At 36.1% G+C, this 13,272-nt stretch overlaps 2 protein-coding genes across 3 annotated transcripts in view; both read left to right on the top strand.

Moving 5' to 3' along the window:
- Nucleotides 1-667: 667 nt before the first annotated feature.
- Nucleotides 668-4,897, top strand: LOC127965855 (protein BTG3). Its single transcript, XM_052566544.1, has 5 exons — nt 668-799; nt 2,146-2,352; nt 2,458-2,595; nt 2,673-2,877; nt 4,237-4,897. The coding sequence occupies exons 2-5, from the start codon at nt 2,180-2,182 to the stop codon at nt 4,423-4,425; spliced, it is 705 nt and encodes a 234-aa protein (XP_052422504.1). The 5' UTR covers nt 668-799; nt 2,146-2,179; the 3' UTR covers nt 4,426-4,897.
- Nucleotides 4,898-6,224: 1,327 nt separating this feature from the next.
- LOC127966913 (clathrin heavy chain 1) overlaps nt 6,225-13,272 on the top strand; it is a 35,287-nt gene continuing 28,239 nt past the window's right edge. The window contains exon 1 of one of the 2 annotated variants that reach the window (XM_052568278.1): nt 6,225-6,765. In XM_052568278.1, the coding sequence (XP_052424238.1) occupies nt 6,724-6,765 (42 nt within the window). In that variant the 5' untranslated portion in view covers nt 6,225-6,723. Of the gene's footprint in view, nt 6,766-12,241; nt 12,456-13,272 lie in introns of those variants that run through there. The other variant, XM_052568277.1, reaches the window with a different exon arrangement.

The following is a 13,272-nucleotide window of genomic DNA, read 5'->3' as shown; positions in this document are numbered from 1 at the left end:
GATCCTGTTCCATTAAGATATTTTGTAAAAATGTCAAAACATATTTTTTATTAGTACTATGCATTGCTAAGAAATACATTTGAAAAAGTTTAAAGGTGATTTTCTATTTTTTCTGTCTTTTTTTTTTTTTTTGCACCCTTAGACCTCAGATTTTCAAAATAGTTGTATCCCAGCCAAATATTGTCCTTTCCTAACAAACCAAAGTAAATGGAAATGTACTGTTTTTCGTTTTCATCATTCTGGCTTCTGGGTAATAGCTTTGCTGCAAAACACAATTTTTCAAGCTAGAGGGCGCCATTGTCCAATTTATAAAAATTACACATTAAACCCCAGCTTTTTCAATAATAATATTTTTATTATATATTTTAATATTAAAAAGCGCCGTATGCTTATTTAATTTGTTTCTTTATTTTGATTAAATTTACAGAGTAAAATACTTCCTTCCGTTATTTATTTTATTTATTTGAATAAATTGGCGTCAGCTAAATGAATTAATGTAAATGTAAATATGCGTGCTCTTCAACACAAAGACGTAATAAATGCTTTTTATTTTACTGTTTCAATTTACTTTTTATGTATTTGTTATGTGCTTCTGTCATAAACTGTTTAATAAAAACACTGAATCTTTCGCTTCACGAATCAAAAGAATCGAATCGACTGAATCATTTTCATTTGAGCATGCGCACAAGACAAAGTCACGTCAACGTCACCACATATTCTCGCGGAGCAGAGCTGGGAGTGTGTTGTCGTGCGCGGCAGGCAGCAGGAGTTGTCCACATGTGGATGAAAGGAAAACCCGGTCAGTCTGTTTGTAGAGATGTAGCGAGCTGGCGTATAACTAATTTATGTTTAGTAGCTCCAAATATTAAATTAAGAATAATGTGAAACTAATAGTGGTAAAGGAAAGGAAACGGCGGTTGTAAAGCCAACTGAAAATGGAATCGAGGCCATGGTAACTTCGGCTAGGCTACAGTGTGTTAACGTTAATTTCGTTTTGTAATAATTATTTATATATATATAAAATTAAAGAGAAAATACCTGGAAATGTAAATATTGAATATTGTATATGTGACATTTAAACAAGGCAGTTGTTAGCCCTTGTTATGTTAACGTAACTGTTACTTATTTAAGTTTAGTTGGGAAACTGAATTGTTCCTATGTAACTACAAATAAGTTAACTGACCAAATAAGCTTTTGTCAGATAAAGGGCAATAATCATCAATACATAAAAAAAAAAAATTCTGCAAGTGCTCTAATCTAACTTAATGTAACGTTAGATAGTATTTTCTTAGGTTAAACAATAATGCAGAATTTCATACTCTTTGCTACTAACGTTACTGGTCGTTTCTGTTATGGTCTTGTGTTTCAAACGGTCGTGATGTATTTAGCGGGCAATCCCGCCTACTGGCCGTCCAGCTTTGTTGATCACGTGATGTAACGTTAGTTCACACGCTAGATGAAGTGTCTACAGAGATTTTAGGAGCTTATTTTTGTGATGTTTTCCAATTTGATGGGTTTATGGTTTAGAATGAAACCAGTTCTGACCTTTAAAAAAGAAGTATGAAGCAGGATCGATCTATCTATCTATATATATTTACATTTACATTTATTCATTTAGCAGACGCTTTTATCCAAAGCGACTTACGAAATAAGGACAGTGGAAGCAATCAAAAACAACAAAAAATAGCAATGATATATAACTGCTTTAACAAGTCTCAATTAGGTTAAGTACATGTAGCATGGGCTTTTAAATAATATAATAAATTAAAAGAAAACATAGAATAAAAAAAGAATAGAGCAAGATAGTGTTAGAGGTCTTTACACACACACACACACACATGGTCTTACCAGTGTTGTTTTGGATGGTGTGGAAACATTTTCAGGATTCTTTGGACAACATTTATTTGAAATATGCTAGATGATTGTCTTTATTTTTGTCAATGTAATGTATACTTAAATAATCTTTAAAAACATTTGTGTAATTATTAATTTATAAAATTGTTTTTAATTTACTCAATTTTATTGTGATTTTGTTTTTTACCTTGAAAATCGTGTTTTGTTTATGAATTCATATTCTTTGGTATTAATTAATATCAAAGAATGTGATTGTGGTATTTGTACTCATTAATGTCTCTGTATTCACAGAAGTAGGACCTGGATTTCAGCTGTGCAGCTAACAATGAAGAAAGAAATAGCAGCAGTGGTATTTTTCCTGAAGCGGTTGATAAAGAAGGCTGAGAAGTTGGATGTGGAAAAGGTGGAACTTTTTGTGGAGCGGTTAACGGTAGCATTACAGGAGAAGTACAAAGGTCATTGGTATCCAGACAACCCCAGCAAGGGCCAAGCATTCAGGTACAGCCCTCTGAAAAGCAGTACTGTTCATTGACATCCTTAGGTTCACAGACAGTCAAAACCGATGCATCATATTTAATTGAGCTATAAATGTATCTTTTGCAGGTGCATCAGAGTGAACCGCTTTCATAAAGAGGATGCTGAATTGCTCAGAGCTTGTGCTGAGAGTGGAGTGCAGTACAAGGACCTCAGTCTGCCTAAGGAGCTCACGCTGTGGGTGGATCCTGGAGAGGTGTGCTGTAGGTGAGTTGATGAAATAAAGCAGATTTATTTAGATTTAGATTTGTTTTTTTACCTCTTTCCTTCTGAATCGGCTATAGGTATGGCGAGAGGAATCATGGTTTTACTGTAGCCACCTTCTCAAGTGATGATGATGATGATGATAAAGAGGATGTGACAAAGAAAGTGACGAGCGCTGTAGAGAAGGTCACGTCAGATTACCACTCCGGATCCTCCTCGGATGAGGACACCAGCTGTAGAGAGGCCCAGTACACCCCACCTCTCCACAACTACACTCCATACCAGGTACAAGATGTTTGTATTGCCTTAATTGCCACAGTTACACTACTGTTCAAAGGTAGCTACCTTTTTTTTTTGAAGTCTCTTCTGCTCACCAGGTGACATTAATTTGATGAAAAATACAATAAAAACAGTAACAATGTCCCTGGTTATTAAGAATTGATTTCTTAAAAGAAATCTTACTGACCTCATACTGTGAACAATAGAGTAGGTCTGTTGACTAAAGCAGAATATTAACAATATTTATAAGTACTCCTTTAAATGTTTTTAGACAATCGTTTTATTTAGAAGTGTCGCGATTTAGATGTTTTTTACAGAGGTTTCAGCTGGGAACATTTAGATTTGATTTATTTCAATAAAATATTGTAAGAAATATATAATTAATGGCCCCTAGCACACAGTAAATCTGGGAACCTAACCTGGATTACCTCTAAATTACCCGCATGATAATATACAAATGTGCTGTTCACACAATCAACAGTGTTCCTTCTTTTTTCCAGTAGGATACCATTCACACATCAGAACCCACACTCATTCACAGTCTCTGATGTTAGTCACTGGAAATTACCTATAAAAGATGCACTGTCAAGTGTATTCACTCACCTGAATAAGGAAATGTGCTTTAGTTTCACTGTCTGTCTGAGCTTTTTTAAACTTCTAAGTAACAGGCATAAAGATGATTATACAGAATGTGTTTTTGCACTAGACACATTATAGATGCTAACAGTACCACAGTTACTTTATTGCACAGCTGTGTTGCTGGTGAAAGGGGGGGATATTGAACAATGGTTGGACCTTTGTCTACTCTAGTGCATGTTCAGATAGGAAAAATTATTTACCGGTATGGTTGAAGAGGTCCTGCACACCTCCTGCTCTCTTAAAGGTAATTTACCAATAAAGACTGTATGTGTAAAAGGGGCGTTTTTTTTTTTTTGAAGAAAAGGTGCAACAATTGCCCTAACTTTATTGTTCAAAAACAAGTCCTATTTTAGCCATCCTCAAAGCCTTTAATCAGACATGTCAGTTACAAACCGTACTTCAAAGTAAGGTTACTTACTATCAAAGTTTAAGTGAGTCATGCACCTTTGCTTCAAAGCAAGATGGACCTTTGATTTTTGGATGCATCTCCTCTTCAGATGGTTGAGCACACTTTCTTTAACTTTTATGTGAAGATAAGATTTTATGCAATGAGTTTAACGAATATGACAATTATATTTTGAGTATAAATTTAATCAAAGTGGAGCTATGAATTGTAGACAAATTTTAAAGGGTATTTTAACTAAGTTACTTTTTCTTTTTTTACTTTTTCTTTTTTTAAGCACTGTTTCTTACTATTTCTCCTGTGAATTTTTTTTATGAATACAGCTTGTATATGCCAGTGCCCCAGTATGGCATCCTGTGCCAAGGAAGAAGTTCGGCCCGGGGAAAGGGCATTACCTTCAGCGGCCACACTACATGATCCGTCCCCCTTGCAGACCCAGTCATTCCTTTAAACCGCACAGCTGGTTCCAGCAGGGGTACCGCAGCAAGCACGGCTACTGGGGCAGCACTTAAAACCTAGTACACCGGCTTCAGTAACCACTGTTACTACAGCATGAAAGTTTGTTGGTGTCAATGTGAGGGTTGTTCCATTGGGAATTGTTTTTTGAAGTTACCACTAAGATGACTGACCAAATTTTTTTAAATGTATTTTTGTAGTTCTGCTGTCACTGTTTTTTGAATTTGTGACTGGTCAATTTTTTTTTAAAGAATAATAACAATAACTGTCTGCACTTTAGAGTATTTGTAATAGAACCTGTATAAGATAAACTTCGTACAGATTGGATTAGTAATATTTCAAGTATTTAAATGTTTATGGTAATGAAAATGTGCTGTATTTATGTTATATGGGATCATTTGATAACACTTTACATCATGTTTTTGTCATAGTTTCAGTGACCAAATATTTTATTTATTCACAGTAAAGTATTTTGTATTGCATAGACCCCTTAAATTATGGATATTAAAATTTTTCACGAATATAAAATCTTGGATTTTTTAAGGTTATTTTTGTGTTTGTAGTTTTATTAGAAAAACACTAGGTGGCAGTAGGACATAATATTTCACTCCTTTTCTTTGTAACTGCGCACTTTAAATTAGGGCACAGCGCAATGCAATACTTTGACTTGTTTACTCAATGGTATCGAACTGCAGTGCTCTTTTTATAGTACAGTCTTGTTTATCTCATTCTCAAGCAGTTATTTTATGGTATATGGAAGTTTTACATGGACACACATGTAGTGCAGATGTGTTTTTTTATGAGTCAGTTCAACAAGTTCATTGTGCTTGCCACACCTTCCTCTCAGCAGAGCAAACTGCTCACAAACTCTGACCAAGTCTAGAGGAAATGACTACAATTCATGGCTATCAGCCCCACCATAATAGACTCGAGAGGAATTGCTTAACAAATTCACTTCGCTTTTTCACACACCCTTGTCTGTTATATTACTATAATGTGCATCCAATATGCGCCTTGTGCTTGGAAAACAGGTTGCTATTAATGCACTGTTCAACAGTAGTTGTGTTTCATTAGTTTTTTTTTTCTAGTGCACAGACCCACGTTCTGGACTTAGAATGAATTAAATAGTATTTGTGTTGGTTACAGTTGCACAAATCTAGGCAACTGCATGGTTGATTAATAACAATTATGTGTGATCATACAATTCTATATAATAGACGGAATTTTATATAAATTATAAATATAAACGTCAATTAATTTATTCAACTGATGTAATTGACTTAAATGGACAGCATGCAGTTTTATATGATTAAGCTTGCAAAAACAGATGCACATATTACAAATAAAATCTCCACCTTCAAGTAAATTAAACGCATACACAATTTTCTTAGTGCTCCCGATTCGGCGATGATTCACACATGAATCATTCTTTTGAATCGGCTCGTTTCTATGAACTAGTCAAACAATGCAGCAGAACGCTCGGAAATGAATCACGAATCAGTTCGAATGAACCGAACAGCTCTCAGGCACTGAATCTTTTGGAGCGCTTTTTCCAGTGAGTAAAACATCGGATACTTCGAACACAAACAACAAAAACAGCGATTTCATTACATTAAATCGAAACCAAACATGCAAATGCAATGCATCCTATCGTTTGCTATCGACGAAGATCTGTTTTAAGCTCAACATCTGCATTTGCTGCTTGCAAACGACTCTTGTTCTGCACTTCCTATCAATAGACAATCAAAACAAGCGCTCAAAGTACCGTTCTCCAGTACTGACGAAGGCCTTGTAACGCCCCTGCCTGTACTATACAAATAAAACATGAGAAATAATATCGGAACTGACGTCAATTCACGAGGACGAATGATGTGGCAAAAAGCAAAGGGCGATTGGTAAAGAACTAGTACCGTCAAGCCTTATCGTTCAAACGTATTTTATTAACTTTTCCCATATCCAAGTATACGCATAACACATTCGCGATATATTTATGTGTATTTTGCATCTGAGTAGTAAAATGTTGTTGTCAAACATACTAAAATCCCTCTTCCACAAAGTACACGTATCCCTCCGCCTCCATTGAGATCTACGTCTCTTTCCGGTGCGTTTCTCCACCGAACGGGTTCCGCCGCCATTGCAGGTTTCTAGAGTTCCTCTCAGCGGCGGTTGATACTGGAGTTGAATCGCCTCATTTACATTCAGCGGGCGACTAGAGTAACCTAACACATTCCCGGTTCATCTGCCCCCCCAAAACACAAGACCACCTCCATTCATTCCGGGCTCCGGAGTAGTTTAGATTAGGCAGAAATAATAGCAGGAATTAGAGAGGAAAGCGAAGAGGAACCAGCATCACCATGGCTCAAATCCTGCCCATCAGATTCCAGGAGCACCTGCAGGTAAGGACATTTAAATATCTTCAAATGGGGGGCTCGTTTCTTTTATTATGAGTTTATAGTGAAAACGTCAGTGTGTTTTTAAATAAGTAATTGTAGTAACCCATTCCCCGGTGAATATGACCTTCCATCAGCAGTTAGTAATAGCAGGGGAGTTAGCTTAGCTACTGTCGGTGTTAACCAACTGAATAATACATAACGTTACTCTAGTTGAGTCACAAATGAAGCCCAGTGAGTTTCCTTCCCAGACAGCATTTTTTAGCTTAATTCTTCAATTATTTAGAGGGTTGGTTAAGTTACGTAAATATGTATAGATGTAAATGACTAGCTGTGTCCTTATATACAAAGAAAACACTTACAGAGATAAACTTACAGATTTTATAAATGATAAATGACGCCTGTTTAATACAGAAATTGTATTCCCTATTCCCCGTCCCATTATATTAAAACAGATTTGTGATTGAGCTGTCCAGATTACAAGCTAAGAGTAGCAGGTGTAAAATGCCCCACCTATAGACATGTGTATGTCCCATGATGCCTCTGCATTTTTTTTATTATGATTATTTGCACTCGACTCAGACATTGCTTGCAATTTTTTTTTGTCTATATCAGTTGAGGCTTTCATTCATCTTAAAGGCCTTTAGGACTTGGTGTAACTCATTTTATTTATTTAGATGTTTGAGTGTAATTTTGTATTTTATTTTTTAGTGTATTGTTGCTTCTGTGTCCTTGAGACAGGTCATATTATGACAAACAGTCTTAGTGCTGGATCAATTGGCTATTGTTGAGCATCATATTTACACAGTGCCATGCCTGTAATGGTCTGTGTTTGTCATTTGTAATAGTTTTGCGTAGTAAGTGATCACTTGTCCACATCACAGCTAATATGGTCAACCCCCCCTGATTTAAACACAATTAGATGTCAATACAGTGTTGCAAACTTTGCTATTTTATTCACTCATTATCAAATGGTACCACACAGGACTTTTTTTTTTTTTTTTGCAAATTATATTAAGTAAGCCAATCAGTGTTGGCGGTATTTTTACATAAAACTATTAAATAGTTTCTTTTGATATATAGCTGAAAAACAAAATCAACCTAAAACTTAATATCTGAAAACAAAAATCTATTTTAAATTACGTAACATACATAAAATAAAATATAGCCAAATAGAAATATTAAAAACAACACCACATTAAAAACTGCTAAACATTTTAACTAAAAAATCTAATTCAAAATATTAATAAATACTATAATAGTCTGTAAATGTTCTAAATACTAAAATAACATTGCAACCAAATTAGATTAGAGGTTTCTTTCGAAGTTGAGAAAGTGTGCAGACTGTCTATGGATGTACATCTTGGTGTATGTCTTTTTGAGCTAAACGTTCAGGGTTACCATATATTATTGTGATTTATTATATTACTGTTGAAATGAAATATGTGTGTGTTAAATGTACTACTAGTTTGTCAGATTTTGGGATACTGATCCTAGAAAAGTGCAGAATAGCATAATGGACCAAAAAGAGCCTAAAGCCCTCTGGTGGTATTTTTACTTAATGAAATGCAAATGTAGCACAGCACTTTTCCAGTGAAGTGCCAACTAAAGGTCAGAGTACAATAGGAGTCAGTGGTATAATACTGTAAGTGGCACAAGGAAGACAGTATCATTAAGACAAAACTTGCTCATGTTGTTTGATTGAGATTGTAGTGCTGCTTTATTTTGGTTTGCTGAATCCTCTATGGTAAAATAAATGGTATAACGGTATGTTCATAAAACTGGTGTCTAACCACCACAACTAACACCTGTTTCCATATACATCATTTATAGTTTACTGCATTATACCTTACTTGATTATTTAGGTATTCAGGTACAGAAGGCCTATATTTATGATGTTCTCAGAGTTATCAGTTTGCAGTTGCCGTAAATAAGCAATGCAAGCTGTAAAAACCAAGTAATGGCTGTTTTAATCTAATACAATCTATCATGATTGGATGCTCGTTACACATTAGTTATGCATATTAGTGCTGCAAGTTAGTTGTTTCTAATAACCTGTAGTGCATTGAACTATTCAATGCAAATCACTTAAATTACTCTTTGGTTTTAAGAGAAACATAAGCATGATACAGGGGCAAGTCAGGTGATCTGCAGATGGCTTTCGTGTGTTTTATGTGGTGCTGTTTAATACGTTACCTTGAAGCCCTGCAAATGCATTTAATCTTTGAACTCTAGCCTGCTGATCACACATGACTCTCGTGTGATCTCGTGTGAATCGAGATGCATTATCCATTTTGAACTCCTCAGCAATGAATGAACTCTGATTCCAAGAGGATTCTGTTAGTGTTCATTTCTCCTTTTCCCTTTCCCGCTCGGCTGTCCGTGGTGAACCTGCTAGGTTGGTCACATGTCACCTATGATCATATGGTCACAGCTTTTAACGTGTTGATTTAGCTTTCTACACAATAGCTCCCAGCTTCCTGTTATGGAGGACAGTGGCAGTGAGGTGCAAGCCTCAGCATATTGTGTATCCTTCCCCAAGCCTTCTGCAATCGGGGTTTTGTGCTGAGCAAGGTGCCATTTTTCCCTGGACGGAGAAGGAAAAGGGTTAAACGAGCACAGGAGGTTGGAGAGAGAATGTGCTGACAGCTTTAAAAAGTAATGAATTGAAACGATGGGTTGATTCTGAATTGATCTGCTCAGATTCGAGAAGCACTTGATGTTTCAAGCCTTAGGCTAAAAAGTTTCTCGCACTCGTCCAGATTTGTGAAAGCAAACCTCGGCCATAGAAATGTGTTAAATGCATGAACACTTAGTGTAGTGTAGGTCAGCATAACAGAACAAGCCACTCGAGTTAACCCCCGTATAAAGTCAAGTGTCTGTGGCAGTTCTTAAGGGTTAATGTGGAATGCCACACTGGTGATAGTCAGTGAAAGTGCCATCAGGGGGCAAGTTTATTATGCTCTGATGACAGCATGTTATGTGAGTGTCAGTGTCACATGATCCTTTAGAAATCATTCTGATATGCTGATTTGCTGCTTTCTGTAATGAAAATAGTTGTGCTATTTAATATCGCTGTGATACATTTGTTTTCCTGGATTTTTTTCAATGAATACAAATTCTAAAAATAAGCAATTATTTTGAACTAAAAACGTTTGTACTGTCACGTTTGATCAATTTAGTGCATCTGCTGAATGAAAGTAATAATTCAATGCACTAATTGTAAAAAATAAATAATAGTGTATAAATGAATGAATTGCATGCATCTGAATCTTTTGTTTGAATAAATCTCAATGTGTACATGTAAGCACTGTTAGGAGGCTTCATGATTCAGCTAACGGCTGTCTTTCCTCTCTTCATCTGTTGTTTATGTCATTATCTCTGGTATCTGGCTTGTAGTTTGCAAACTCACTGGTGAAGTTCACTGCAGTGATCTTTATCCAACCACTGTAAAATAAACAGTCAAGGGAACAAATGGGAAGTCAAGTATACCAGCAGACAAGGGAGAGATTGTCAACGCTTGATAATTATTATTTTTTTTGGCTGCAGTGTCTGTTTGTGTGAATTGAACAAGATCCAAGATTGATATTTTAAAGAATAATATTATTGACATGTAGTGTTTATCCGGTCTTACATAAGTCTGACATATATGTTAATGTACTAATTGTCTAGTTAGTATGTTCATCTTGCCTGAATTATTTCTGGTACAAAAGAACAGCTTTCCTTGTGCCAGCTAGCAATTATTGATTCAAATTCTTTACCAGGATAAACTCAGTATCATGAGTTTCCTCCTTTGCACTGACCAGAGATGTCCACAAAAATCCAGGAAGGAACTGGCTATATTCGAGTAGCTGTTTCTCGAGCCACACACCATGTTTTTGTAGGCTGGAGAGTAGGCTTCTAGTGGAAACTGGGTTAGTTTCTGGGTATGTCTGAGATTCCACTGAAGCAAGCAGCAGTTACATGCTGTGGATGAATCACGCGTGGCCTAAGGCTGATGCTACGACAGAGAGAACTCTTTCCCTTACGTTTGCTTCAGTGTCTCTCTTTACGTTGTGAGTGCTTACAAGGGCAGAGTTTCCCTTCAGCCAATCGGAACAGCCTGTTCAGTTGTGATGTCGTCATGTGTGATGTCATCTATGAGATGCAGTAATAAATGCATGAACATGCTACTGTTCTCTTAATGGCAATGTTTTATTTTTATTATTATCATTTTTTCTTATTTAAATTGTTTTGTTTTCTGATTTCTCATTTTATATTTCTGTGAATGATCTTGTCTGGTTAACTCCTATCTCCTTTTTAAATATATGTATTTGTGTATATACCTAGTTTTAACTAATTTTACTGGGTTCCTGCCATGAAAATAGCTTATTTAAATAACAAATTGTTATTCTGTTTCAAGCAAAATGCATAATCAGCCCTTTTTCATTTTTTTTTCATTATTATTACTATTATTTCACAATTGTCGGTTAGTAGCGATGATGTGGCTTTCTGTGCCGCATGACACAGGAATGTGGGTGTGGCTTTGGGTGTGCCTGTGTCCGCTCTTCATTGATAAAAGGTGCTGCTGATTCCGTTGAGCTCTTCCTAGAAAATGTGCTTCCTGTTTCTTCTTACTGTTCTTTGATTAAGCCTGAGCGCTGCAGCATGAGCCAGAGATACCTTTAGCCAGCAATGAAATGCTCTATCTGAGTGTTCACTGTCTAGTATTAGATCATATTTACTCTCTTAATTTAGTCATTTAGCAAATTAAAGTACAAAACTACAAGTCCTTGCCAACCATCTCAGTAATTATTCAGTGATGTTTATAATTTAACCTACAAACTCTATATTAGAAGTACAAATTCACAACCAATTGTAATTTGGGTTCATTTTCCCAAAAATGAAGACTTGTCGTCATTTACTCACCTTCATATCATCTCATATGACGTTCTTTCTTCTGTAGAATACAAAAGCAGAAGTTCTGACGTGGGTTCGGTTTTCTTCCATACAATATCATCATTGGATCATTGGCTGCCAAAGCTAAAAAAATCATCAAAAATGTAGTCTAAAAGATGTACTATATTCTTTACTTTTGTTTTTGTGTAACTTTGTATTAAGCAGAATATTATCACAATAAAAAAAAATAGTTTTTTTCAAGTCAGTTTTAAATAACTTTTGCTCTTTAAAGACAGTTATCAGGCCAATATGAAATGCAAAATCATTTGTAAAGTGGATTTTAGACTAAACAATTGGCCTAGGTTGCATTGCTTAGAACACATTGGCAGCATACAGCTTTGTTAATGCAGAGAGGACTTTCCTCCCGTCCAGCATCATTCAGGGCTATAAGTGATGTTACATAAGACCAAGAATTCTCATTCATGTTTGTCCAGCTGTCAGTTCTGATCTCTGTAATTTAGCATGTGTGGCAGCTGGTGCACCGTGCATTAGAATAAGTGATTGGCAATATGTCAGTGTCACGAACTCGACTGCCGCCTCTGTTTGAGCTTACTGGTATTCGAGATCTGTCTGGCTGCTGATAAAACCAAGGCTGGGTTTTGGCTACAAGCAACACCTTCAGCCTTTTTTGTCCAGCTGACTTAGTCTTAGAAGAGTCTATACAGAAGTAGCTGTCAGTTTAGTTAAAAATGCCTGAAGTCAAGATGTCTCCTACAATAAATCCTCCTCCTCTGCTCCTCTCTGAACCCATTTCAAATGTAAGTCTCTTTTCAGAGTTGATGTCGCTGCATTTTCTCGTCTTCATGTGGTGCTTAGTCATATGTGCTTAACGTGAACCATAGAATTAGAGTACTGTACAAGAAAAAAATCTGCATTTATTAGCATGCAGATCAGTGTTTTCCTGTGTGGAAGTGAAGATCTTATTCTCAGTCTCGGTCAGTCTCGGTGACTCAGACTTCTAATTCAGCTGGTGTGGTGCTGCTGAGTTGGCTTTCCACTGACTTTTATTTTTTGTCTGTAATTGACTTATACCTGAGTCTCGTCATGGTTAGTTAATACTTAAGAAGAACGTCTTTTGAGAATGTCTTTTTAATGGACTGAAACCAGCTTTGAAACATGCTTCATTAGCAGAGTTCGGTGTTGATGTTGTTGAAAGTAAATGGGCATAACCTCCTGATGAGGAAATATTTGTGGTTAGCAATGTGACTTAGGGCTGCACGATTAATCGAACGCAATTAATCGAGATTGTCATGCACATTTAGTCAGTAAAGCTGGTTCTGTGATTAGCAGTAAATCTCCATCACCTACTTTCAGGTGGAGCAGCATTTACTACATAGAGCCGTAGTTCACTAACAAGCCATGCAAAATCGCAGATGATATAATCGTAGGATTATGAAATCGACAAAATAGTTTGCTATTATGGTCAGCTATTTGCACATCTTCTCAGTGAACTACGGCCCTGTGTAGTAAATGCTGCTCCATTTAATAGCGCGTGAAAATACCACATTTAACAACGTTTTTACTCAACTTAGAACATAACATCAGTCTAGTGTAAAATACTTTATTTTGATAAAT

This window comes from Carassius gibelio, chromosome B10, assembly GCF_023724105.1.
Source record: "Carassius gibelio isolate Cgi1373 ecotype wild population from Czech Republic chromosome B10, carGib1.2-hapl.c, whole genome shotgun sequence".
In the NCBI taxonomy this organism is placed as follows: Eukaryota; Metazoa; Chordata; class Actinopteri; order Cypriniformes; family Cyprinidae; genus Carassius; species Carassius gibelio.
The sequence above is the reverse complement of the archived record's forward strand: the minus strand, read 5'-3'. Positions and strand labels throughout refer to the sequence as shown.

Excerpts from the sequence above, each read along its gene's own strand:
- LOC127965855 (XM_052566544.1), top strand. The coding sequence starts at position 2,180 with ATGAAGAAAGAAATAGCAGCAGTGGTATTTTTCCTGAAGCGGTTGATA. Across the intron at positions 2,353-2,457 it reads AGCAAGGGCCAAGCATTCAG|GTGCATCAGAGTGAACCGCT; the intron begins GTACAGCCCTCT and ends TATCTTTTGCAG. Across the intron at positions 2,596-2,672 it reads CCTGGAGAGGTGTGCTGTAG|GTATGGCGAGAGGAATCATG; the intron begins GTGAGTTGATGA and ends AATCGGCTATAG.